This window comes from Chaetodon trifascialis, chromosome 20 (genome assembly GCF_039877785.1).
Source record: "Chaetodon trifascialis isolate fChaTrf1 chromosome 20, fChaTrf1.hap1, whole genome shotgun sequence".
NCBI lineage: Eukaryota > Metazoa > Chordata > Actinopteri > Chaetodontiformes > Chaetodontidae > Chaetodon > Chaetodon trifascialis.
Window position 1 is genome coordinate 1,740,571 of NC_092075.1, and position 27,494 is coordinate 1,768,064.

The following is a 27,494-nucleotide window of genomic DNA, read 5'->3' on the forward strand; positions in this document are numbered from 1 at the left end:
ACACAGGAATACCACAGTATGATATGGAGCATGCAGTATTTGAATATATGACTGGTATTTTGCAGGTGAGAGGACGTTTCATTGTTCCAGGCTGACTAACTGTTTGACTGACTGAGGCCACAAACTGGTCTTTTGGTGCACAGAGCTCTGCAGCGCCTCCCAGAGGAGAGAAGGTGGAGAAGGTTGTCCAGGCTGCGATGTTTCCTGTCCATTTCTTGTCTCTGGACGGACGGCAGGTTGGCGCCAGCGGTCCCTCTGCAGCCCTGGCTCTTCCCGTCCAGTTCGGCCGACCTGAACCCAGAACAGACCGGACGACCGCAGACCGGATCAGCAGCTCCTCGGGCAGCTTGAACCTCCAAAGCTGCTGCAGGAAATTCATCCTCTGCAGCTTCTTGATGATGAATTCAATGTCAGACGCCCGCTTTCCATCCTGAAGATTTCCACAGCAGACACTTCTTTATATTGCATTTCATTAGTTTGATTAATCAGAAGGTAGTAGTAGAACAGCAAACATGTAACTCCTCTGCAGGCTCCTCAGCTGACCAGCAGGGGGCAGAAGAAGAGAAGGATGGCAGATGATATCTGAGCAGCTCAACACATCCTGAGCTTCAGCAGCTCTTCTTCTTCTGCAGTGATCAAAGCTGGAGTGATGAGTGATGTGAGGAAGAGGAGGACATGCTTCAGCGTGGAAGGAAGCAAGAAACACAGCTTTATGGAAAGAGAGTGAAATAAAAGCTGCTGCTGTCTGTTTGCACTGCACTGTTTGCGACAGCTGTTTGTCCTGAAACGTTCATGTTTCTTGAACTTGTAGATTTTTAACCTCTGTATTTATGTCTAAACACGTTTTATCTTTCCGTTGTTGCACACACTGTGGGACCGTGAGAGACAACACTTCCATCCCTCTTTATGTCCTGCACACACGACGAAGCTGAAATGAAGACAGCCTCGGTGAAAAGGAGAGTTTTCCCGAACAAAAGAGGCACCAGACTGAGACCACGACGAAGAGAAGAAGTCAAGAGAACCACGAGAACAGAAGAGCCTCTGATTGGTCAGTCAGTTAATGGGAGGACAAATGTCCACAGACAGAGACAATAAACTGTAGAACAAACAACTTGCTGGTGAATTAAACAAGCAGAAGAGTTACAGCCAATATGATTTTCCACCAAGTAAAACTGAATATTTAGTGTTAATTACAGGCTGTTAATCAGGTGAATGAAAGCCTGAAACGGGTCTGATGGCTTCCTGCAGGCACACAGAGGCTGAAGATGCTGAGTGAGCTCTCATCCTGTTTACCAGCAGGCTGGATTTCACTCGCTTCTGCTCCACTTGCAGGAATGTGTAGCTTACCCTGTTATGACATAAGCAGGCCTTTGTTTCCCTAAACCTGAATTATGCATGGATGAACTGAATCCGTCTTACACACACACACACACACACACACACACACACACACACACACACACACACACACACACACACACACACACACACACGCACACACACACACACACACACACACACACACACACACACACACACATGCCACAGAAAGCTTACGTTACATTCTGATGCATGGAGGAGGCTTTCACACCTGTGTGTGTGTGTGTGTGTGTGTGTGTGTGTGTGTGTACATACAGTACATGACGTCTGAGGTCACGAGGCCGTCACATATCAACATAACTTCATGTAACCGGTGTTTATCCTCAGCAGCCTTCATTTTGTCCACCAAACCAACCAACTCTAACCCCAAAATGTTCATCAACACTCACTTCTTCTTCTTCTTCTTCTTCTTCTTCTTCTTCTTCTAATAAATAAATAGATTTGAATGAGTTAGCTAACTTGTCTCTTCAGCTGCGGTCTTCACAGTCCGTCCTCATGTTTTAGTCCAAACTTAAACATGTCTTCATCCTCACAGCAACCACAGAATAAACTCTGCTTAAAAAGCCACAATTCATTTTTCTTCTGCACCATCTACTCATCAGCTACACCGTTAGCACTCTTCTACACTTTATGTGCATTAAACCAGTGTTTAGTACAGAAACACACACGCAAATGCTGCAGATCCAACAAAAAGGCCAAACAGCTGAATTCATCCTGCTGACGTGCAGATTTATGGCACGAGTGGATTAAAACGTCAGTGATAACGCTGCCACGCTGATTTTTACACCATCGAGGTCCACAAAGCCTCTGCTGACTCTCTTAACAGGATAAAACAGCAAATCCAAATCAGACTGGAGGAGTGTGTGCAGCTCTGTGTGTGTGCATATTTTGTGTAAACTTTATTGAACAGACAGTGAAGCGAGTGACATTTGTGAATCTCGAGCGCTGATTAGTTTCATTTCCTGTCACTGGCTGCAGCTTCACTTTACATTAAGATATTCTGTAATGAAACAGTGAAGAAGAGCATCCAGACGGCTCTGCTGTCATTTCTTAACTGAAGCATGTTTTTTGTTGTCTTAGCTGCATGAATTCATCCTGATTTCGCATTTTTCTTGTTTTATAGTGATTACGTGACACATGCCACAAAGATAAATGACCTTTTCTCATCCAGCTGGACGTCAACACAAAGCTCTGGCAGGGATTGACATGTCAGACACGTCAGCACTGATGGCAGAGAGCTTACCGGTAAACTCCAAATGATTTGATCAGACCTGAACCCGCTCGCTGTCCTCTCACCTCTCACATTAGTCTGAGCATCAGGACGTCTCGGCGGGAGACCGTCCGTCGGGCATGACGGCTTGTCGCGTGATAAGAAATGATATTTTCTGATTACTGACGACGGAAACACCTGAAGAGTCGACGATCTTACAAAAGATTTACGTGCTGAAAGTGAGGCTGTTTTTCAGCGTGGGGGGGGGCAGACACAAGGAGCGCTCACAGCCTCCCGGCCTCAGTGTTTGGCTCGCGGCCCTGAAGGCAGCATGTTCAGAATTTCTATGAACACGAGCGCAGCCGTTAGCGCTCGTCTGCATCTGTTCGCTTCTGTTCTTCACGAGCGTTTGACAGTAAAGATCGGAGCATTTTCGCTTTCAGTCTTGATGAATGTCCCACGGGGGACACGTCAAACAGAAGACAGCAGTCAAAGCTCAGGAGGCTGAGATCAGGTGTGGTGTTGACAGCGATCTGTCCACTCTATGGACGGCTGTCTCCGCCTGCTGGTCGGTCCATCGCTTTGGCACAGACTGAAACACTTCAACAGACGTTTGTGTTCCCCAGAGGATGAACCCTCATGACTTCGATGAACTCTGACCTCCTCCTGTCTCACACAAAGAAAACAAACCAACCACACAGATGTTAGCTGGAAGTCAGCCTGCAGCCGACCATGCAGTTTCTGATTCACCAGAAACTATTTTCATCCACTTTCTCTCCTTTTCCACTCAAATCAAAATATTTCCAACCAGCGTGACTTCATACACGGTCCTGATTTGAGAAACAGGGCGGCCGTTTTCAGAGAAAGGAACAGATTTGTTCTAATCTGAAGCTGCCCGATTCAGCCGAACAGAAGTGGCTCTCCAACGCCACATGGAGACGTTTCTGTCCAAAGAGCTACAGCTCGTGCAGATGTGAGTAACAAAGGCACATTGGAGCCCTAAAGTGGACGCTCCGCTAACATGTAACGTACGTAACTTCCAGAGAGGACACAGCGGGAGGCGTCCGATGGAGCCAAACGAAGCTTCATCACCAGCTCTTAATGGCTTCTGCTATTCAGCCCGACCTCTCACCACAGAACGCTTGGAGTGGCCGCCGTCAATGCAGATCCACTCAGCAGCCAAATAAAACTCCTACGCACATCGGTCCAAAGAGGCAGAAAATAGCTTTAATGAGCGATCGACCGGAAAGGTCCGCATGCATCACACACGTGAAAACAGCTCAAATCAGCCAGCTCAATGCAAAGTGTGTCTGATTTAAAAACATATGTTGAATGTAGAGATCATGGCATGAAACTGCTCCACATGCAGTGATGGAAAAGACTTTTAAACCAGCAGGTTCCTGCAAATATCACCAGGACGTAGAAACAGGCACAAACAGGATGAAGATGAACAAAACTGAAGAGTGTTTGAGTCGTTTCTACATCCGACACGTTTACAGACATTAAACCAGCAGATGTACGTTCATGCACGTGTGCACCGATGACTGGAAAAAAGGAATGAAACATCAGATATTTGTCCTTTTTTACAGTTTTCAAATGTTGGTTATGCAAAAACTGTGCACTCAGACGGGGACAGTCCAGATCTGTTAGACAGCATGAATATCTGAGGCCAAACCAGGAAGAATCTGTTTAGGCAACAATATCTTAGGTCAGTGTACGTCAAATGAAGCCTGTAGGGTTGTGAGACGGACCTGAACCTCCTGATGCAGGACCTGGACGTGCAGAATGTCCTTCACACAACAACTTCTGTCACTTTTCAGTGTGCAAACCAGTGGAACACCAATGTGCTGCGTTTGTCCACCAGCGCCGCAGGAGTTATGACCATTTTGCACAATTTCTGTGAGCGTCAGTGACCTTAATGCGCTGGAGCTGAAGCAAACCAAGTCGAACTCTTATCGGCCGGTCGAGTCACACACTCGATCAATCGATCAACACAAACCAGATGCATCAATCAATCAACAAACATTCAGGAAACTCACCGCTGACGTCTCGCACTGATCCACAAAAACGTCCCCGTCGATCCACTGAAGTCAAGATTTTTAGTCCAAAACATGAAATAATCCACAGAAAGACGATTCCTCCTTCACATTAGCAGGAAATGTGCTCGTCCTCTGAGTCTTCACTTCAAACTTCCACAAACAAACACTGACGGCGGCCATATTGTCTCCAGTCTCAGCTTTTAAATCAAACCAAACTTGACCAATCACAGTCCGCATGTGAAGCCAGCAACCAGGGAAGCCAATAGCAGTCTGAGCTGAACGGAAGGCCCGCCTTTTCCTCTTCTGTTTGAAAACTGAGCCAATGGCAACCAAGTTTGAAGATGACTGACAGGCATGATGCCTCTTCAGGGCCTTGTTTATCAGATCAAAGATTTCAGAGCTGATGGAGATATTACACACAACCTGACGTGAGTCGTCTCAACATAAAGACATGCAGCCAAAAAACAGGTAGAAATATCCTAAATATGAATATAGATGGCCAATATTTAGACTTCATGAACTCACAGTTAACAGTGGTGCTTGTGAGGACAAACAGAGTTATAGGTTTTTAAAAGAGATTTCATCTTTCCGTGAGGAAAAATGAGGGTTTTTTTGCACCAACTTAAAGCTTGAACCTGGATTTCCATTTGCCTCCTGGCTGTGTGAGAATATTTTAATGGATTTTCAAGCGTACGCACATACTGCTGCTTATCTTGGAGGCACAAACACATTGTTTTGTGGCGCTCGGCAGTGGAGGTGTGGATTACACCCAGGCCCAGCGTCTCTGACCTTTTCAGCAGCCTGAGGCACCTGCAGCCCTCAGGGACGGAGCGCAGACAGGTGGAAGACGAGGACTCTGTGTCCTTGACTCTCCGTAAAGTCTGAATGCTACTTAAAACTTCTCAACAAGCATTTCGCTGCTCATTCATTTAACTGCTGATTGTGTTTTCATGCCCATAAACAAGCAAATTAAGCTTTACAGATGCTGCAGAATCATTATCACAACATCCACTTTGCATGATGAGAAGTTCCCTTTGCTTTGTCCAGCTCATAATCAGAGACTAATTATGTTGACGGTTTGGCATGTGGTCATTTGGGTCCTTGATTCACGTTTCATGATGGCGTCTCCTGGGTGTAAATGGGACCGTCTCTCAGAGGCATTCGCCCTGGTTTCACCGCAGTTTTCTCACCCTCCCTGAAATGAGCCGGACCACGGCGCCGAAGGGTTTGTCAGGACGGCGTCGCACAAGGCGGGCGTGACGGCAGCTGAGTGAAAGCTGTGCACATCACAGCAGTGTGAATCTAAACTTCCCATCATCCAGTTTTGCTATCGGCCAGTAAAACGCACAAAGGAACGCCTCCTCGGTGCCGGCAGGCAGGTGGAGGCAGTGGACATGGGCTGGCATGGGGTGACAGGGACAGGTGGAGAAGTCTGGGGACATCTGGTGGACAGGTGCAGAATGACACTTAGAGGAGACTTATTATGAACAAACTTAACGGTCTGAGTCGTCCCTGAGCGCGAACAGACATGTCCTCACTGTAACTTCAGTATTCTGGTCTTCTCATGTCTGTCCATCCTGGGACAAGGACCCTCTGCTGCTGCCCCTGTTGAAGGTGCTTAAATATATGAAAGACATGGTGATGTATATAATGTACATAAAGAGAGAAATCACTGCATGACTCACAGTGAGATTTTGTTGGATGAATCAAGTGCCAATAAAGTACTTTTTGTCACTTTAAAACAAGACTACGGGGAAGAAGAGAGTAACGATGGTGTACTTTGAAGAACAGGAGATGTAGAATTTGACAGCAGTACAGTAGGGATACTGTTTTGTTTCCCAGTACTGTGTCCCACCCAGTATTTACAGACACAGAGTAAAGTTACTCCTGCGTCCCTCTAACGGTTGTTTGTCCTGTGAAGTCTCGTTTTCTTCCTCTGCAGCTACATTGAAGCAGCAGCAGGAGCCGATAAGTATCTCATCAGTACTTTGTTCACACAGCATCACTACGCTGTAAACGTCTGTAAACGTGTTAAAGAGCTCGACTCATCGCGAGTCTCTCCATTGATCCGTTTGTTGTTCTTGATCTCGAATCACAAATGAAATATTCAGTTTTTTTTAACCTCATTTCAGATCCTGCCTCTGAACCCGCCTCTCATTTGAAGCTGCTCCTTTATTTATTGGCCCTGAGGGAACGCTGTTATTCCACCTTGACCTTTGACCCCTGTTTGCCATGTTTATTCTATTAATAGACATGTGACAGAATAGCAGACAGACTGTACTTCCTATCAGGCTTGCTGTTGTTGTCACTGTGGCCCCATGATGAAAGGCCCCTGGTGGAAGTTTAGTTTCACCAAGTAGAGCCTCACATTTTAAGTCTGGACTTTGGACTTTGAGCAGCGGCTGATGGAACAACCTCACCTGAAGCTCTATGTGTCAGCTGTTCTGACCCGAATCCTCATCAGCTGACAGAAATGTGAGGGTCTTGTCTTATTAAGCTACAGAAAGATGTTTCTTAGCCTTAATTTGACATTTACACACTCAGATCGGTGCGTGGGGTTCACTGACTTTGTGCTTCCTCACTGGATTCAGTCTGTAACCTGATCAGAAAAGTAGCAGATCTGAAACAGTGTGGTGACATTAAAATGCATCAGCTGATGGAGGACTGCAGCCACCTGAGACAATCTGAGGGAAGATGATGTCTGATCAATGCTCTTCTGGCATCAGCTGCCCGTCTGTCCCTCTGTCTGTCTGTCCCTCTGTCTGTCCCTCTCTGCTCGTCCATCCTTGCTCTCGTCACGACCACGCATTTGGATAGATAGGGTGGGGGAGGAGGGGAGGAGAGGAAGGGGTCCACGGTGGGTGACGGCGACCCCGTCAGCTGCTCGTTACAGAACTTGCTATAAAAAGCGGCGCCGCGCGCAGAGCAGCTCAGACCTTCCGCTCAGGTGCGCCGTGCAGACAGAGATGCGCGTTATGGAGCGCACTTTCCGGGAGCAGCTCTTCTTTCTGGTCTTGTGTCTGTCTGTCCTCAAGGGAGACTCCAGATATATCGAGGTAAGTGTCAGGACATCAACTTTGTCCTCATTCACTTCTGTAAATTCCCACATTTGAGTTCCTGTTCAACTTCGTGCGAACATTTTTCCTCTTTTCTGCAGAACAACGAGATCTCCAAAGATGAATTATATTCGTTTTTCAACTCGGAGCTCAAGAGAGAAATACCTGATGAGCTAATGTACCGCCGACCTTTACGTAAGTCATCAGAGCTCGTGCAAGAAGACCTCAGGACAGGTTGTGCAGCTTCTATGAGAGAGAAGAGACAAATGTGCTTTTATTGATCTTTCACTGTTCATCTGGATCAGCTCACACAAGATATTTCTTAGAATATTCTCCCTCTATTATTTGAGTTTCAGTTTGCTTTATTTCTTTATTTATTATTAATAAAATTAAATGACAGACTTGCAAAATAGTGCATAAAGTGAAAAGGAAGAATAATGGGAAAAATAACGGAAATTACAATATTAATGAAAGAAAACATCCTCCGTGCTTCGCCCGGCTGTTTTGTTGAATGCACATTGCTCTGACTGCACAGCTGCATGTGTGTGATGTCTCTCAGGCTGTCTGGACATGGTCTCAGTGGAGGGTCAGTTCACCTTCATCGCGGAGCGTCCTCAGCTCAGCTGCGCTGCCTTCTTCATGGCAGAGCCCAGCGAGGTGATCACTGTGGACTACGACAGTGTTGACATCGACTGCAGGGGAGGAGACTTCATCACGGTAAACGGACAGCTTCTCACACAAATCCCCATTTTCCTCCTCACAGGTGTTAGGAAACCCTCCGTCAGGCGCGAGGGAGCGTCTGGTTCTGGAAGTGGAGCTAAAATATGAGCTTAAAATGACATTTAAAGACTTTCAGCTTTAATTTTAACATCCTTAACTCCTTCTGTAGAGAAGCAGCTCCTCGGGTCCATAATTCTGTATGTCATTAACCCTCTGACACCAAAACACGACCATTTAAAATGCAGTAATCCATCCTTCATTCACCGTCACCATCAACAGAAATAAATGCACACTGTACATTTCATGGATATATTGTTTATTGCCACATCATCCTTTTATTTTTCTATGCAGGTACATTGAGTGCAGTGTTAAACCAGAGTCAAACCTCTTGCATGTGCACACACTTGGAGAATAAAGTGGATTGTGACTCTGATTTAATCACGGTGATGAAATGTGATCTTGTTTTTCTTTTCGTGCTGAGGTCTGGGCTTGTTTCATGTCGCCAGCCTGCAGTCAGTCAACCTGCTTGAAGCTTAGAAACTCTCCCTGATTAGAAAAAAGCTCCTTTAACATAAAGCTATTGTGTTTAACCTGCTTACTTTCAGTGACCTGCCCTCAAATCTCCCCCTCTGTGCTCAATACTCTCGACATTTACCATGACGGTCTAAACCTTTATAGCTAAGTTCAAGGAGCAAAATCAACCCAAAGTATTTAAGCATTAAAGACACTCCTGCAGAAATCATCAGTGGCTGAATCTGAAGTCCTGCCTCTCCCTCGTATTGTGTGCCGTGCAGGTGTTCGACGGCTGGGTGATGAAAGGTGAGAAGTTCCCCAGCTCCCAGGACCACCCGCTGCCTCTTTATGAGCGCTATGTGGATTACTGCGACTCGGGATCTCTGAGGAGAAGCGTGCGCTCCTCTCAGAACGTGGCCATGATCTTCTTCCGCATCCACAACGCCGGCAGCAGCTTCACCCTGACGGTCAGGAAACACATCAACCCTTTCCGTGAGTAAGACCATCGCATTCACACAGAAGCTGTAAAATGCACTCGAATGCAGCTTCAGCTTGTCCAGCAATTAGTGTGCGAGTCTGTGGTGATGATACGAGCCTGCTGTAGTCATCAGGGACAGTCTGCCTTCACTGTGTTTCTGCATCAGCACCAGGATCACATGGAAACGCTGTCCTACAGTAACACATGAGGACAAAACAAAAAAATGAACCCAAAATTTGCTGATTTCTCCATCAAATCACTTCATTTGCTTTCACGATACGACAGCAGTGTTTGTTTCAGTCAGTCTAATACTTCACAGTTATAGTGGCTGTGCATCAATCAGACATATAATTAACATTTTGTAAATATGAGTTTTGTCCCATCTGATGCTCATTGTTAAATCACCTTTACATTTACTGTTGGTGAGAGTGCTTCACTTGCTTCACCTTGACAACCCGTCGAGGAAATCCTGGTAACATCCCTCCTCTCCTCTCCTCTCCTCTCCTCTCCTCTCCTCTCCTCTCCTCTCCTCTCCTCTCCTCTCCTCTCCTCTCCTCTCGTTTCTTCTCCTCTCCTCTCCTCTCCTCTCCTCTCCTCTCCTCTCCTCTCCTCTCCTCTCCTCTCCTCTCCTCTCTTCATAGCCTGTAATGTCATCTCCCAGTCACCAGAGGGCAGTTACACAATGGTGATCCCTCAGCAGCACAGGAACTGCAGCTTCTCCATCATATATCCAGTGGAGATCGACGTCTCTGAGTTCAGCCTGGGGCACTTCAACAACTTCCCAAAGGTGAGTAAAAGCATGAAACACTCACTTCTGTGTCATATCCACTTCAATGTTGCCACAGTGCTGCTGATTCTCCTCCTCGCCTCGTTTTTCTCGAGGCAGCACGATGGAGATGGACTGAAATTTGTTCAGGGGCTCAAGGCAGCCAGAAATTTGTCTTTCCAGAGACTGTTACTCACTGTTGGTAAAGGTGATTTTCTGCATTGAAAACTGTTGATTTAAGTGACCCGACCCTTTAAAACATTAAACCTGCTTCTGTTGCTCCCTAAAGCTGATTTTATGACTTTTATAACTCACAGTCTCCTTTTGCAAAAGAACAGCAACATCTCCTCCAAACAGGTGTGAGATCAATATTTTATATTAACAGTGAATCAGAGGCGGCGGCTTGTAGTACCTGCAGAGAATTATCATCCATCTCTGCAGCTTCCTGCAGCTCTTTAGTGTCTTTCGGATTGTTTTGGTTTTACAGTTTGGCCGTTTTCGTTCCGTCTCACTGATCTTGTTAAAACTGTTTCAGCTCTGAAAGCCCTCTGCACACCACCTGTCCAACAGCAGACAGAGTGAGAGACTAGCCGGTGAACGTAGTGGTGCATTCAGCAACTTAACAGCCAAACATTTACTTCAGGAGTTGGTGGAGACCAAAGCAGTGATAAAAAAAAGAATGAATATTGGGCTTGAATTGATCAGGTGGACAGAAACACAGCTCTAAATGACTGATAATGTCGTTCTGTAACTGCTTTATGTGTCAATAAGCAGCTGATTGCTAACAGCTTTGACGTTATATGTCAATGTTCGCACTCTGCTGCCACCAAGTGGCCATAAAACGGTTAATGCAGGTTTAAATGTTAATGTGACATAAATTGTTTAAATATGAAAAGACAGAAATCACATCAGAAAACATCCACAGAACGTCCAACATTAAAACCAGATTTTTCATAGTGGGGCGGCACGGTGGAGCAGCAGGTAGTGCGCGTGCCTCACAGCAAGAAGGTCACCGGTTCGATCCCTGGGTCGGGTTGGGCCTTCCTGTGTGAAGTTTGCCTGTTCTTCCCGTGCATGCGTGGGTTCCCTCCGGACACTCCGGCTTCCTCCCACAGACCAAAAACATGCTCATTAGGTTAATTGGTGAAATTGTCCTTAGGTGTGAGTGTGAGCGTGAATGGTTGTCTGTCTTGTGTGTTGCCCTGCAATCGACTGGCGACCGGTCCAGGGTGTACCCCGCCTCTCGCCCGTTGACAGCCAGGATAGGCTCCAGCCCCCCGCAACCCCGAAAGGGATAGGGATAGTCGGGTATAGAAAATGGATGGATGGATGGATTTTTCATAGTTTCATCATTATATTTTATTGTCAGTGCACTCAGTGAAATTCACTCCATTGGACGCTGCTGAAGCCATGTGTTCATGTCCACAGAGGTCCATGTCCGGATGTGCAGAGTCAGGCGACTTCGTGCAGCTGCTGGGAGGAAATGGCATCGACACGTCGAAGCTGCTGCCCATCACAGACCTCTGCATCTCCTTCACTGGACCCAGTGAGTACTCCCCTCCCTCCCTCCTTCCCTCCCTCCATCAAACCCCGCTGGCTGGTTCATGTCTCCTCTTCTTCCCCCGGCAGCTCACATGAAGGTCGGCTGTGAGAACACGGTGGTGAGGATGGTGTCCAGCGGGAAGTTCGTCAGCCGGGTGTCTTTCAGCTACAGGCTGCTGGACAGCCAGGAGCTGCAGACCATCAAACTCAACAACGTGGAAGATTTCTGCTTCAACACCTGATCCCACAGGATCACAAAGTGACAAATGCATCATTTGACCGCAAACACTTGTAAAATTATTTTACTAAAAGCGAGAGATCCACCTGGTTTTCCGTCTCATTGGATAAACGTGTATGAAGTATAAGACATGTACATTCACAGTGATGATATAAACTCCAAACTTCACCGGCCTTTCCGTTAGTTTGTTATTTAATCTCTTTTTTCACTCGTTCTTGTCGTTGCTGAATAAAGTTTAATGAAGTGTTCTTTTGTGTTTGGTGGAACCGCGCTCGTTTTAATTTTTGCTTTGTGTGCAATACGTGCATTTATTCAGACGAGGATTACGATATTGTCTTTATGTTTTAAAGGTTCAACATTCTTCAAAGGGAACGGTGCTAAAATGAATGTTTATTTTGCTGAATGACACGCGGCGTGCTGAGTCACTTCCTGCCACACGGAGGGCAACAGTCAAAGTGTTCGATATGATAAACACGAGTGTTCGTTGCCATACACGGTTAAATTTGTATAAAGCCTTTTTGTAATAAAATTACTCTGCATGACAAAGCACTCAACTGTCTTTTGCTCTTATTGCAGTTGGGGAAAAAACATGTTTTCAAGCTTTAATTTGTGCAGCAGTGAAAAACAAGGTTGTGCACTACAGCGCACGGCAAACACATTCAAGAACTCCCATAAGAAACAAAGGATTGTGCAGCCATTGTCCTCAAACACGGGGACATATCTGATCTGAACAGCAAGAACAAACAGGATTTCTTCTTTAAATGTACACTTAAAGTACAAAGTACCATCTGCACTGTGTGAAAGCTTCATTACACTCATTTACATTCATGCACAGGACATTCACCGCTCCTCTTCCTCCTTTCGTTCAAGGAAATTCCTGCAACTGTTCCCGTCTACTCGGTGCACTGCCCCATTAAATTACTTTCAATTCATTAGTTTCAGCAGAGGAACGCATATGGGAGGTGTTCACTGCTCCACCTTTCCAGACAGCGCTCTTACTGTTTGTTCAGTGGTGTCCTGAAGCAGTGGGACGACGCTTTAGAGGCACATTCGGCTGCATTCATAACACTCATTCTGAAGTGTCTCATCAGCTGTCGGATGAAGAAGACATCCTTTATCTGTCACAACAACATGCAGAGTTGGGGGTGAAACTGCACACGCCATGCTTATGTAAAATTCTTCTCCACTTTTGACCATCCTTGGTCAGTCCTTCCTCCGCAGCAGACCAGGAGCGGTGGGCTGCCAGCCGACCGGTTCCTTTATCGTCACCATTGGTCAGGCGGTGATCTTCTTGCATGTTTTTAGTGGGTCTTTTTATGGAGGATACCCCAGGTGAACACGGGGAGAACATGCAAACTCCACACAGAAATGCCCCTTTCCTCAAGCAGCAGGCACCGAAGGCATGGTGGAAGACACGCCCCCAGCGCCCCAGGTGGGAATTGAACCCGGGACCTTTTAGCTGTGGGTGACAGTGTTCCCACCTGGTCCACTGTGCCACCCTTCTTATTTCTATAATCCTTCAGAGATATTCATAATGAGGATGGATCCCGCCTCGGCTGCACTAATAAGCAATGTTAGCATGCTAACACACTGAACATGGTGTTGCTGCTATCTAACATCCACGTTAGGTTATATAACATTTGTGCAATATTTTTTTTATTTTTAGTCTTCTTGTCTTCTGACTTCTTGCACTCTGTCTTTTGCTGCTGTAAATGTGAATTTCCCCCATTGTGGGATAAATAAAGCCTCTATCTATCTCTCTATCTAGCATTGTCACTGTTAGCGTGTTAGCATGCCGATGTTAGCTTTTGGCTTAATGCGCTTTTCTGGGCATTTCTTCAGCATCACTCACTCACCTGACACGCAGGTACATGAAAGGGACATGACATGTTATTGACAACAGGCCCAATGTAAAAATGAACATCCATCCACTATTAAATATCACAAAATTTCAGCTGTTTCGGGTTCATAAGAAATAATTCAGAAACCCTAACTTAGCAACCAGCCACGAGACCCTTCAGGGCAGCGTTTGACACTTCATTATCCCCTCAGATGTGGATGATGTCAGTGTCTTTGATGACTCTCTGGTATATCACCCCCCTCCACTGTCACCACAGAGAGAACAGCAGGCGATATCTCTGAAAATAATGGCTCGAACGGTACGAACCAATGGGGCGACCAGTGATTAAAGGCCCGCAGGTGTATTATCATTGACAGACACCTGCAGCCACGGCCGCTGATGAACGAGTGTGTGATCACGACCCACGTCAGAAGTCACCGTGTGTGTGTGTGTGTGTGTGTGTGTGTGTGTGCGTGCGTGCGTGTGTGTGTGTGTGTGTGTGTGTTGTGGTGATAATCACCTCTAGTGGTCTTTCGCTAATTTAAATGTGAATATTCCAGGAAAAGGTGTGGATTCAAAGCAGCTGTGCAGCTGTTTGAAGGGTCACTTCTTTTTCAGGCTCTGCTGTATTTTTCCTCTTGTCTTCAAATCCCATGAAAAGACCAATCACGTGTTTGTCCGCCTCTTAAAACACGATGCTTGAATATCTGCATACCGTCAGCTTCCTGTACGTCTCCTCTGTGCTCAGCGATGAAACGAATGAACAAGCCTGACGATGCATTCAGGCCATGAAATGAATAACAACCAAGAGCTGCAACACTCCGGTCAATATCTGATTTTCTATGGTCTGTAGTTCGTGTCTACTACAGATTATCAGCAGAGGCCTGGCCCCACGCTGTGCTGCACGCACTTTCATACCACAGAACAGCTGAAATGACGCTTTGATTAAACTCTACAGATTGAGAAAATCAAGTCTGACATTTGAATGTGGCCTTTCTGATTGGCAAAATGATCAATACTTGGTCTATTACCCAGCAGGGGCTTAAAGCAGATACAAACACTCAATACTTGGAGCGCCGTGCCTCTAAAAACACACCATCCTCATATTCATCAAACTGTTCTTCATTCTTTTTAATATGTTTATTTTAGATAAATGCCTATTAAAGTCTTTTTGCATTGAAATTATTTTCATTTTTCTGTTTTCTTTTTCCTTATTTACTCATTGACTGGTGCTTTTCATCACAGATTCATTTAAAGGTTTCAGTCGCGCTGTCCGTCCATGAGGTTGACATTTTCGGTTAAATGTCTCAACAACTGTTGGACGAACTGCTTCATGCAGACGTTCATTGTGTCCAGTGGATGAATCTTAAAGACTTTGGTGATGCTTCACTGGGTCAAAAAGAAATTCCTCCTCAGCTGTGCTCGGTCTCTAGTGCTAATTAGCTAATGTTAGCATGCTAACTGTTAGCATGAGGGTCTTTAAAGGTCCAGGGTGGAGGATTTAGGGGCGTCTCGTGGTGAGGCTGAGCGTGTAAGAGAAGGTACGGTGGCGCCGAAATACATCAAAAATACAAAAAGCGCCCTCTAGAGTCAGTGTTGGTTTGTCCGTTCTGGGCTACTGTAGAAACATGGCGGTGTGTCATGGCGGACTCAGTGGAAGAGGAAATGAAGGGCTCATTTTAAAGTAACTAAACACAACAATTCTAGTTTCTAGGTGATTTTACACTAATAAAAACATACTTATGAGTATTACAGCACATTTCTTCTTATTCTACCCCTAAATCTTACACACTGGTCCTTTAAATCACGTTTTCTGGGTCTTTAAACGTCCAGATCCACTGAATTCTTTCAAATAGACCTGAGCATTTTCCTCTTGGATCATCCTCTTTATCATGTGTGCCATGTTATATATTATTATAATATATACAATGTGCTGTTTTCTCTTCCTGTGCAGCAGCAAACAGACTCTGAACGTCACACCTGAGTGTCGTATAAGTCACAGCAGACGTTATAAATGATTCAAACCGTTTTTCCTTTTTTTCTTCAGGATGGGAGATCAGGCTGCACGTCGGCCATCGGGGCAGCATTTTTCAGCCGTGTGCTGCCGTCATCCCCCGAGGGATGACCACACCGTTTTCCATGGCAAAGCAAGCTGCTGTGGAAAGTGTGGCTCCTCACGTGCTGCGCTCCGTAATGGGATCATCCTCCATCTGTTACCAAGCGGCGCTGGAGGTGTTCAGACATGTAATCACGAGGTCATCAGAGCCTTCGTTAACGTCAAGATCCCAAACTAATTAATTACTGGTCAGAAATAAAATCTAACTGGTTGGTGGATCATTCACGTCTTGGATTAAGAGGACTGATCACATGCTGGAAAGGATTTATGTAACTAAAAGATCAAATTATGTAAGAAATACTGTATATTTTTTGGTTGTACTTGTATTTCTGCTATTTTTTACTTACTGATTTTGTACTTAATGTATTAAGTACAGTATTTAAAACATACATGACATGACATTAAAATATACTTTTTGTACTTAATACAGTCATATTTGTAATACAACTTCTGTTGATTGAAAACAGATATTTACATTTCTAAAGTATATTTAACAAGTATTTCTAAGAGATTACATGTATTTTAGTAGCTGTAAGACAGTAATATAACTGATGTGTACACAAAGTACATGTTGAAAAAGGCCACCAATAATACAAAGTATAGTATTGTGTCTTAGTATAAATATGAAGTACATTTAAAGTTCCTCTGATTACACATTTTTAAACCTGGTTTGAACATCAAAACTAGCAGGTTTGAAGTATTAAGTACACATGTAAGTACAGTTTTGTGTACTTCTTCCACCATGGAAAGTTTTCTTCTTCTCTCCCATTTTGGTCAATAAATTTGCTCAAATCCTGCTTCAATGGCAGAATCCTGTAAACGTCTTTGTAATGATCCCTGTGGGGCGTCTCTGTCTGCGTCCACAGCGCTTTCAACACGTCAGTGTCCTTCCTCCTGATGAAGACTCACCATCTTCACTCCAGAGCTGCTGAACAGTAAACTCAGTCTCCTTTCATTAAAGCTGTCCTGCTTTCTTGTTTGCACCTGAAATCTAAAGAGGAATTCATGTTAAAAACATCTTTTCTGCGTGTTTCATTTCAGCCTTTTCACTCATTTATTTCCATTCATTTATCAGATTTATCTCGTCTGTCTTTGTCTTTTCATTCCTTTGGCGCTGTTGTTGTTCCAGTGACACACAAAGCACACTAACGCTGCAGACAGATGCACACACACACACACACACACACACACACACACACACTGAGCCAACCTCAGTGTTAACATGTGCTGCTGGAACGCTTCACTGTTAAACGCTTTCATCCACACGGATGAAAATCACGTTTGGTTTTCACTCACTTTCCACTTTCCTCATTGTTAGCTGTGGCTGCATGTAACACACACACACACACACACACACACACACACACACACACACACACACACACACACACACACACACACACACACACACAGGTCACTCCTAATGAGGAGTTATGACACAAATGGTGACGCACAAAGTGACGAAACAGGAGAACGGACAGCATGTGGGAGATAAAGGCTGGAGGCGGATTTTAAAGACATTCGTCGCAGGTAGCGGCTTCATTTGGACGAGGGACACTTGAAGAGAGGAGACACTGTCCTACGCCTGATTTAAAACATGCACATACATGCACACACATGTGCGTCACATGAGAAAATCTTAAAGGCTGTTCACGGCTTCATCGTTCGTCTATTTTTTAAAATTCACCTCATGATGCTGCCAACAGCTGCTTGTGTTCTCTCAGGCAGTGCAGCTCTGCGTGAGGTTTGTCCATGTGGTGTTGCCGTACCCCAGCAGAAGCCATTGATCCACTGCTGTGGGTTGGTACGATCAATGTCAAACACTGGTTAAAAAGTGGTTTTTGGTGGGCGGCATGACTGTGAAAGTGTTCTGAAAATGATCATTTTCCTTCAAACGCTCCGACAGGTTTCGCCCTCTGTTCACTCCAGCTTTACATTTTGTGTTTGTGCCTCATCATAGACACAATCCTGGTCATTTCTTTGACCTTTGTGAGTCTTCTTCCTGCCTTTTGCTCCCTCAGACTTCCTTCATCCCGCTCCATATCCCATCCTCCTCCTCTCTGAGGTGTCAGAAGTACTTCAACCTCGTCTTTTCGAGTCATGCAGCCATGAACCCTGTGAAATACAGTCTGTTTGTAGCTTTATTTTTGATCTAAGTTCAACACTGTCTCACTCGTCATGTCTGCTGCTGTGCTCTTCATGTGCGGCATTGATGCCTTCAGCATTTCTTAATTAATTGCGAGTAATGTCGGCCCTCGCTGACAGCACTTCATGATTGTTCTGATGCAGGATTCTGCTCAAACTTTGCAGGAAAAGTCTCCTCTGCCGGTCCCTGAATGTGACGTTTAGTAATGAAGAAGCATTTATGTGAACACTTGGAAGCTTGTGCGTTGAAGTGGAGGCTGTTTAGAAGAGTGAGAATATAAATATCCACATTTAAAGATTATAAAATGACACTTGTGATTGATTGCAACCTTTTAAGAAGTGGAGAAAAACATAATTGCTGCATGGCATCTTCCCACAGACTGATTATCCTGCTCGATTACAGCCAATCACAGACAAATTGCATTGTAACGACAAGCGTTTGTGCAGCACCATCTGCAGCCTTCCACTGTATCCTGTTTCAGTAATTTTCCTCCACGTCACAGCTCAGAGTGTCAGCGCCAACCAGCCGTCTGCTCGGGGTATTTTGGGAAAAGGGACGGACGGAGGAAAACCCTTAGAAGACGCAGTTTACACTTTTGTCCTCCCCAAGGTGAGAATATCAGCATTCCCGCTCGAGGGGGAGACGCGGCTGCGTGATTGGCTGATGCTGCTGGACCCAGGTGGTCTTTGCGTGTTGGGATCGCCATGCGTCATCGAGACATGGCACACGGTCACTTCCCAAAAGCACAGCCTCTCTCGCCTTGTGAGATGTTCAGTAAGTGAAGGCTGAGTGAGAACACACACACACGCGCGCGCACACACACATGCACGCACGCATGCACACACACACACACACACAGAATGCAGGAAAATTGCAGTCAAATTTTGAGGAGCGTTTCCATCTCATGCTGCTTTATACGTCGACAGATTTTAAATTCAAAAATTGGTAAAATATGGAGAGTTAAGTACAGTGTTTAGTATTATTGCACAGTACGAAAAAAAGGCTCAGTACGCAAAAAATATGCAATATTGTGCAAGATATTGCACAGACTTCTTGCTGTTGCCTCATCCATGCAATGTTTGCTGTTTGCAGGAGACGTTTCCTCATTTAAATACCTGTTTGAGGCCCAGAGAGGCAAAATTAGCCAAAACAAAGAGCCAAAACAAATCCAAACTTTCTAATTTTCTTTTCCCATCAATCATCTCTCCGGAACCACTGGACTAAATGCCGCTCTAATATTGATCAGTATTAACACTCTAAGTCAGATATGTTCATATCACAGTCACAGCAGCCTTTTCTCTGCTACCTCTGCTGATAATACTAATACTTCTCTTTACTTTGGTAGAATTTTGAATGCAGGACTTTTACTTCTAAGTATTGTTATTATTTTTATTGTATTTGTACTGAAGTAAAGGATCTGAATGCTTCTTCCACCACATGCACTCATGCTCACACAAACATGACAACAGTGAACACATCAGTGCTAAAATATCAGAAGTGAATGAATGAAAATGAAGAAAGTTCCAGTTTCATAGTTTATTTGGTTTTTACATGACGTCGCCCAGCAGCTGTGATTTTCATTACAACTCGTCAAATTAAAAGTCAAATATTGTTCAAAAACAGACTTTAAAATGTTTCTAAACGTTTAGCCTGACACGCAGCGTGCAGTACATTTAAAAGCTTTCCATGTTACAGTGGACAGTGAACGTCACGTAGAACAGCCGACCTATTCGCTGTGATCCTGCACGTCTGTCCAGGACAACATGAGGAGGAGGAGGACGTCCTCCTCAGGGAACATCGACTCAGCAAGACTGACAAGGGACAAACATGTTTCCTGTAAATGCACCATCAGCCTGTGACCATATTAAAGCGTGGACATCGATAAAGGAGCAGGGACGGTCTCAGCTGGGACATCTGTGGGTGGGGGGTGTGGGGGGGGTGTAAATGACAGCACAGCGTCTTTTTAAAGGTTAAAACCACTGAATTAACGGCTGTTCTGCTGTCTTTTGTGGACAAAACCAGGAGAGGGGAGTCATTAAAAATCAGCTCCAAACACAATAATAAAGACAACAACAACAGTTCTGCTTATTAACATTCATCTAATGTAAAAATGAGTCTAGAGATGCTGGATGTGAGTCGTTGTTCAGGCTGAAAATTGGTGAGAAACTTTTTATTTTGATGTGTGACAGTAAGACAGAGTATCTACCTTCATTAACACAGCTTCACACTCCTATATACAGCAGGAAATACCAGGAACTGAGCTGACGGGGCGTTCACTGCATGGCTTCATGTGACGTTTGAACCGTTGCTTTACAGTCGGTCTCCTACTTGTTCTTCTTCTTCTGCTCTTGGAAGAAGTCATTGCAGGCCACCGTCAGGGCGGCCACCAACACTACAAACTCATTGAAGTCCACCTCGTTGTCTTTGTTAGAGTCCAGGTCGTTCATGATTTTCTCCACCAGCATCGGATCCTTCTGAGACTGAGGAGGAAAAGGAGAAGAGGTTTTTTTTAGTCTCTTAATGAGCTCGGCTGTTACTTGGCCCTGTGAGCACCATCGACGCCTCGCATTCCCTGTTTGAGCAATTAAAAACGGCTGCAGCACACACCACATTTAGGTCATGATATAGGAAATCTATCAGAGCAGGATGAGCAGCATGCAGCCGTTTGATTGATATGGGAGCTGAGCGGCGACTCAAGGCGGAAGCTGCCGTCCGTGTCCGGCGGAGAGCAGAGTGATGTCGCTGCCAAATGACCCATGAGCCTCAGCTGATCTTCGCTCATGTCCTCCAGGACTGAGAAACAAGACATGACTTTCCTCTTCCACCCGCTAACCTCCCAGGCAGCGCTGGTATTTACGTGGTGGCAGTCATTAAAGGCAACATTTTAGCAAAGGTTGAAATTAAAATCAAGCCTGCGCTGAGGGCAAACTGGGATGGGATTTATTTCATCAGGAAAACATCAGCACAGTTCTGCTGCATTTCTAATGTGACGGCGATGTTTGAGTCTCAAAGCTGGAACAAATGTTCCGAATACGTTTAATTCATCTTTGACTCTGACCTCCTGCAACAGACTTTTATAGATTGTATATTATGTTGTCAAGTCCTTGGGGTTTTTGTCCTTTTTCTTGTCCTCGTTGTGTCCTTTTGTTCCTACGCAAACACACTGAATCCAAGGTTTAAACCAGAGTCAGATCTTCTGTGATGCGATGATTCTTTGTGTGTGTGTGTGTGTGTGTGTGTGTGTGTGTGTGTGTGCCACAATTAATTTCTGAGGGAGAAAAACAAAAAACAAAAATGAAAGTTTGTGTTTATCTAGCTATACTGATGTCCTGTGAAAACCTTGTATCTCCAAAGAACATTTCCTGTTTAAAAGTAGGAGAATTTGTCTTTTTTCTGAAACCATAAGGAACTTTATAATTGAAAAAAAAAACAAAACAACCTTTTTTGGAGATACGTGTTTTTCTGAGACAGTGACGCTTCATGATTTCTTGAAAAATAAAGTTTATCTAAATGTTTCTTAAATAAAATGAATCAAATAAAACGACCAAGTGGCTCCAAAGGGACAACTTCAGCTGAACCGAAATAGAAAAAACACTGAAATTAAAACACGTGACTGTCGTCCACAGTTTCCTCCACACCTGAACGCACCGGCTGAATGCTGTTTATCTATACAGAAATCTATCAATGCTGGCTCTCAGTGTCAGTTTCCTCTCAGAGGAAGCTGAGGGTGTCTGTTGTGCTGGGGCTGCGTCTATTCTCAGAGGTGACCCTCGCCCGGGGGACGTGATGACATCATGGGAGAGTCTATATTTGGAGGCGATATGGGCCACTGATGATGATGTGCGAGCACCTGAGGCTTCCCGTCCGCATGAGGGACGACAAGAAGTGAAAAGAAGCGAATACATCAGGAGGCGTCAGAGGTTCGACTCCCGGGCTTCGGCCACGCTTTTCAATCTTTTGCTCGTGCAAACTGCTATCGCGCAGACTCAGGGGCTGGGGCTTATCTGAAATGACCTTATCTAACTGCTCCTCCGCCTCCTTTATGTCCCACCGCGCCACGATGTGAGAGCCACCAGCAGTTACACCTTGACAGCCGGATAGCAATCAATGAGAAAACAGTTCCCTCCAGCAAGGTCAAAATGCTCTTTCTTAAATCACCTGAAAGCCAAGCAGCATCCGAACGGCTGAAGATCCTTAATAAATGTGTTACTGTGATTGGTCACATTACAGATCAGCTGAGGAAATACAGGAAGATGGAAAGGTCACACTTTGGTGCACAAACACGTTTCCATATTCTCTGTCCAGTCATTCTGTTAAAAACATCTTCTCATCTCACCAACAATTAAGAGCCTGTTCACAAAAAGCTCAGAAAACACTCTGAAAACCAGAATAAAGCATGCTGAAATGATTGGTTACCGTGAGGAAGTCAGTCAGCTCGCTGTTCAGCAGCTGCTTCAGCTCGCCCTTGTTCAGCTTGTATTTGTCTCCATCGTTTCCAGAGTAGTTGTAGAAAACTGTGATCAGAGCATCCATCGCGCCCTCGAGCTGGCTCGGCATTCTGCAGCGTCCTGGAAATGGAGACGTTTCATGATTTGGCGCGTTTGATGTAATGAAACTAACAGAGGGAGAAGCAGAGGAGCTTACCTGTTAGAGTCCCGCACAGGTGTGATGAGAGACGCTGTGGCACAGCTTGTTTATTAGGAAGTGAGGAAAGGCTGCGAGGGCCTTCTTCTATCTTTGTGGAGATAATTAATTCCACAGGTGAGACGTCCATGGCAACTGTCTTTCTTTCCAGCTTTTAATCAACGCTGTTCAGTGAAAAACAAAACCTGCGCCGGTGTAACCTGACGGCCCCGTGGGTGTTCACCACACTCTGACCTGACGATAAAAAGGATCACGAGGAGCCCTGAGAGCAGCTTCACGTCCTCTGCTGCAACGTCTCACATAATAACCCTGATTATGTCACAGTGATGTCATCAGGGTCATCGCTGCTCGGCCCTGAGACTTGACCTGTGTCACAGAAAGCCTGCGTGGAGCGTGAAGGTCGTGACCTGCTGATGAAAGACGCTATCCAGCTGTTTTAAATGTACGATCCAGCGTTTGACCCACATCAGGACTAAAAGTCAGGCTGAATCTGTGTCCCCCAAGTCCCCCAGATAGGACAGAATAAATCAAGAAAGCAGCTGAATCTTCACAAAAACCAAGAGCATGAACAAAGTGAAAGTAGAACGCTGTTAATGGTGGAACAAGTATTCAGATCCTGTACTTCAGTAAAAGTACTAATACTACACTGTGAAAATACTCCACGACAAGTCCTGCATTCAAAACCCTACTCAGGTAAAAGTATGTAAGTATTATCAGTTTAATGTACTCAAAGTACTCCTGTGTGAGTAAAGTGTTCCTTCTCTGCTGTCTGTGGATTCATGTTCCTGCTGCGTTCATGTGTTCATTCATGTGTTCATTCATGTTCCTGCTGCATTCATGTGTTCATTCATGTTCCTGCTGCATTCATGTGTTCATTCATGTTCCTGCTGTGTTAATGTGTTCATTCATGTTCCTGCTGCGTTCATGTGTTCATTCATGTTCCTCATGCATTCATGTGTTCATTCATGTTCCTGCTGCATTCATGTGTTCATTCATGTTCCTGCTGCGTTCATGTGTTCATTCATGTTCCTGCTGCATTCATGTGTTCATTCATGTTCCTGCTGTGTTAATGTGTTCATTCATGTTCCTGCTGCGTTCATGTGTTCATTCATGTTCCTCATGCATTCATGTGTTCATTCATGTTCCTGCTGCATTCATGTGTTCAATCATGTTCCTCATGCGTTTATATGTTCATTCATGTTCCTGCTGAATTCATGTGTTCATTCATGTTCCTGCTGCGTTCATGTGTTCATTCATGTTCCTGCTGTGTTAATGTGTTCATTCATGTTCCTGCTGCGTTCATGTGTTCATTCATGTTCCTCATGCATTCATGTGTTCATTCATGTTCCTGCTGCATTCATGTGTTCATTCATGTTCCTGCTGCGTTCATGTGTTCATTCATGTTCCTGCTGCATTCATGTGTTCATTCATGTTCCTGCTGTGTTCATGTGTTCATTCATGTTCCTGCTGCGTTCATGTGTTCATTCATGTTCCTCATGCGTTCATATGTTCATTCATGTTCCTGCTGTGTTCATGTGTTCATTCATGTTCCTGCTGCGTTCATGTGTTCATTCATGTTCCTGCTGCGTTCATGTGTTCATTCATGTTCCTGCTGCGTTCATGTGTTCATTCATGTGTTCATTCATGTTCCTGCTGCATTCATGTGTTCATTCATGTTCCTGCTGTAGATGTTTCAGCTCATTGAACTCCTTTATCTCCTGTTGCTGCTTTAATCTTCATCGATGCTTCAGATTCTAGAAGATCATCACGTGTTTGCAGCGCGGCGTCCTGTGAGAACCTTGTATCTCCAAAAAGAAAAACAGGCTGTTTATTGAGCTGAAGAAGAGGAGGACTGGGTATGAGAGGAGCATCCTGTCGATTAGAAGCAGGATTCAGGTGGTCTGATGTGATTCCTCGACTCTTTTCTGCCTCCGGAGCAGCGGCCGGTTTCGCTTCATTTCAGACAAACACCTCAGACTTGTGGAGACTTGCTCTGCCCGCCGGCGGGTCGCCATTCTCTCAGTCTCACCTTGTGATTCGAACCATCGTGTTCTCGCCGCAGGGTTTATTTTTAGCGGCGGCAGCTTTCGCCCTTTGTCATTCGGTGTCCGGACATGATCGCCCCCCCCCCCTCTGTCACTGTGTCATAACTGACAGCGGAGAACAACACTCCACTCAGCCCTCGGCCCCCAAAGACAACACCTGAGGGACGTCAGTTGTCAGGTGCGCCTGTAACTTTTCTTCCACCAGCAGACGCTGCCGGAGAACGTAAGTTTCCATTTGTTAAGGTGATGAAACTGTTTCCCCTCACGGCTGCTAATGGTCGACGCTGTGGAGGACGGCGAGCCGTGAAACACGAACTGACATCACGTCGAGCTGAACTGAAGTGTTTGCAGGTAACTTTGATAACGGCGTGCTCAGTTCATCAGACATGAGCACAGGATTTGATGAATGTGACCCTCAGATCAAAAAGCACATGAACTACCAGACAGCAAATGATTTGTGATAAAAAATCTTCAAGAATTATCCAAAAACTACAACCAGTTTCTGATTCAAAGGCTAGTTTTGGATGTTCTCTCGCTCATACAGCTCTTCTGTCGACCATCCGGATGTGAACAGCAACACTGAACAGACATCAAGCAGCATCTAAACAAACTAAATGCACATTAATCCTTTAAAACATTACTGCTGAGAAAACACACCTGCTCTCTGTGTGGGTTATTACATCCCTGCCCGCGGTCCTGAAGGGCGCCATGACAGACGACGCATCACTTAACGTGGCCTCGTGCACCCTCAGGTCCTCTGCGGCGTCTCCGAGGTCACTCCAAAGACAGCAGGAGAGGACGTCTCTTTGAAATGTCTTTCTGCAATAAGGTACGAAAAGATACGACCTCACCAGAAAAACAGTTGGTTATTATGGTCTGTATCTGCGTTTTATGTCAGGCTGTTTCCTCTAGCCCTCGAGTCACCGTTCCATACGTAAAATACATAAGTTGTTATTGGGAAGGTCATATATGTCACTCTGGGAGTCACTGGAAACCAGTATGTACGTGTGAGGACACTCATTGTTCCCACACAATGAATCACGCTGACTTTGGTGATCCAGGAGCAAACATCTGTGAAACATCAGTGAAACTATTGGATGTATCTCCATCTAAAATGCTAATGTTAGCATTTAGCTCATCACCCTCCCTGCCTGCAGGCTCCTGCTGGAGAGGACAGGTGAGTCCCTGCAGCAGGACGTGAGGTGTCCTAACAGGCCTCACTGAGCCGCTCGCATGGCTGCAGGCTCGTTTCCGTTCTGTTTCTCAGGTTTGTCGCCTCCTCTGTTCTGCACCAGCTGACTGGAGGCTCTGTCTTCCACTCTCACGGAGGCTGTTTGGGTGGATGTAGACCTACACCCGCTGATAAGCCCCGACATGAATCTCTTCCCTTTCCTTTCATGCCCTCAGCAGTGCTGACACATGCCATCACACAGCCTCCAGCAGCCCGAACGCACAGGAAGAAATGAAGAAACAGTGGAGCTTCTTTCAGAGTTTGACCAACAGTCTGTTCCTGGCCGCTCAGCAGACTCTGGCAAAGACTGGCAGCTGGTTAAAAAGAGGGCGATAGTTGCATTTATAAAGGTGTTTGTCACGATTGTGCAAACTGGAGGAAGCAAAGGGTTGGACTCAAATACAAAGTCAGGTGAATATCAAGAGTTTATTCACAAAAAAAATTACAAAAGGTTTACAGGAAGAGCGAAGCAAGGAAATCCAAAGAAATAAGCCCAAACAGGCAAAACAAACCCAAAGAGAAGTGAGGTCCAGGGGAAAGAACAAAGAAATAATCCAAAATAAAAGAAATGAAAGAGCTGAAAGGATGAACTGGAACAGACTGAGATGAAGCGCTGGCCTGGAGGGAGGACACATGAGGGACAGGTGAAACAAACGAGGGACAGGTGAAACAAATCACCCACACCTACAAAGGTGAGAAAACACAGGAAGTAAAGCAAAAGATGACACGTGAGGACAACTTTCAACCTAAAACAGGAAATAACAAAACTCTCATTTCTGCTAAACTTCAACAAAATGAGGAAATCCTCTTAATGCATGTACAGAAATGTGATTTTTAGGAGACGTACAGTTTAAAGCAGCATGTGGACGTGAACATAAACAGTTTTTTGCTGCATGTGTTGTCATATTCAGGGTCTACATGGCGCTTCTGAATGTAAATTTGTGGAAGCTAAAGTGCAGTTTTTCATCAGGGTCCTGGTCTTCAGCTGTGGATCTCACCCTGTCAGGACCAGTGCAAACAGCCCTGGAGGATTTCTCACCGTCGCTGCTTCAATGACTGGATTTGACCTTAAGAAGTAAAAATGACTTTGATTTTAACGCCGCTGACGTCTGATTTGGTCGTGTTGTGTTAGGTTAGCTGCTGAGCTTCAGCTGATGTGTCTGTTGATCTGTTGGACCTTGCTTTCATGATTGCAGCATGTTTTATTGGGATGTGTTGAGTAGAAGACTCCTGGAAATGATGAACAATAAATAAAGAAACCACTGCGCTCGAGGTGTCAGTCTCACCATGTTTGTCTGTCCTGTCATCTTTATTATGTTCAGTAACAAAAAGCACTTTAACACCTGGAAATGGAAGCGAGCTCTCCGGACCTGGACGGGGTTTCCTGAACTTGCAGGGTCTTGCATGGATTTGTCCTCCCCCTGGGGAGTGAGGGGAGCTGTCTCACACCTTGTCTTCGTCCCCTCAGACACCTCCATGCAGCGGTGCATGTTGGCGACGTGCTGAAGGACTGAGTGAGAAGGTGATCCT

At 45.2% G+C, this 27,494-nt stretch overlaps 2 protein-coding genes across 2 annotated transcripts; one reads left to right on the forward strand and one right to left on the reverse strand.

Moving 5' to 3' along the window:
- The first annotated feature begins 7,565 nt into the window (after positions 1-7,565).
- crhbp (corticotropin releasing hormone binding protein) lies at positions 7,566-12,493 on the forward strand. The gene is made up of 7 exons (XM_070988958.1): positions 7,566-7,685; positions 7,787-7,880; positions 8,245-8,402; positions 9,200-9,410; positions 10,038-10,183; positions 11,591-11,708; positions 11,792-12,493. Exons 1-7 carry the CDS (start codon positions 7,596-7,598, stop codon positions 11,944-11,946), a joined length of 972 nt encoding a protein of 323 aa, XP_070845059.1. The 5' UTR covers positions 7,566-7,595; the 3' UTR covers positions 11,947-12,493.
- Positions 12,494-20,368: 7,875 nt separating this feature from the next.
- On the reverse strand, positions 20,369-22,601 carry s100z (S100 calcium binding protein Z). The gene is made up of 2 exons (XM_070988863.1): positions 22,461-22,601; positions 20,369-20,524 (listed from the first exon to the last, which is right to left on the reverse strand). The coding sequence occupies exons 1-2, from the start codon at positions 22,599-22,601 to the stop codon at positions 20,369-20,371; spliced, it is 297 nt and encodes a 98-aa protein (XP_070844964.1).
- Positions 22,602-27,494: the final 4,893 nt, after the last annotated feature.

Coding starts and splice junctions, on each gene's coding strand:
- crhbp (XM_070988958.1), top strand. CDS start 7,596: ATGCGCGTTATGGAGCGCACTTTCCGGGAGCAGCTCTTCTTTCTGGTC. Junction 7,686..7,786: donor GAGACTCCAGATATATCGAG/GTAAGTGTCAGG, acceptor TCTTTTCTGCAG/AACAACGAGATCTCCAAAGA. Junction 7,881..8,244: donor AATGTACCGCCGACCTTTAC/GTAAGTCATCAG, acceptor GATGTCTCTCAG/GCTGTCTGGACATGGTCTCA.
- s100z (XM_070988863.1), bottom strand. CDS start 22,601: ATGCCGAGCCAGCTCGAGGGCGCGATGGATGCTCTGATCACAGTTTTC. Junction 20,525..22,460: donor AGCTGACTGACTTCCTCACG/GTAACCAATCAT, acceptor TTTCCTCCTCAG/TCTCAGAAGGATCCGATGCT.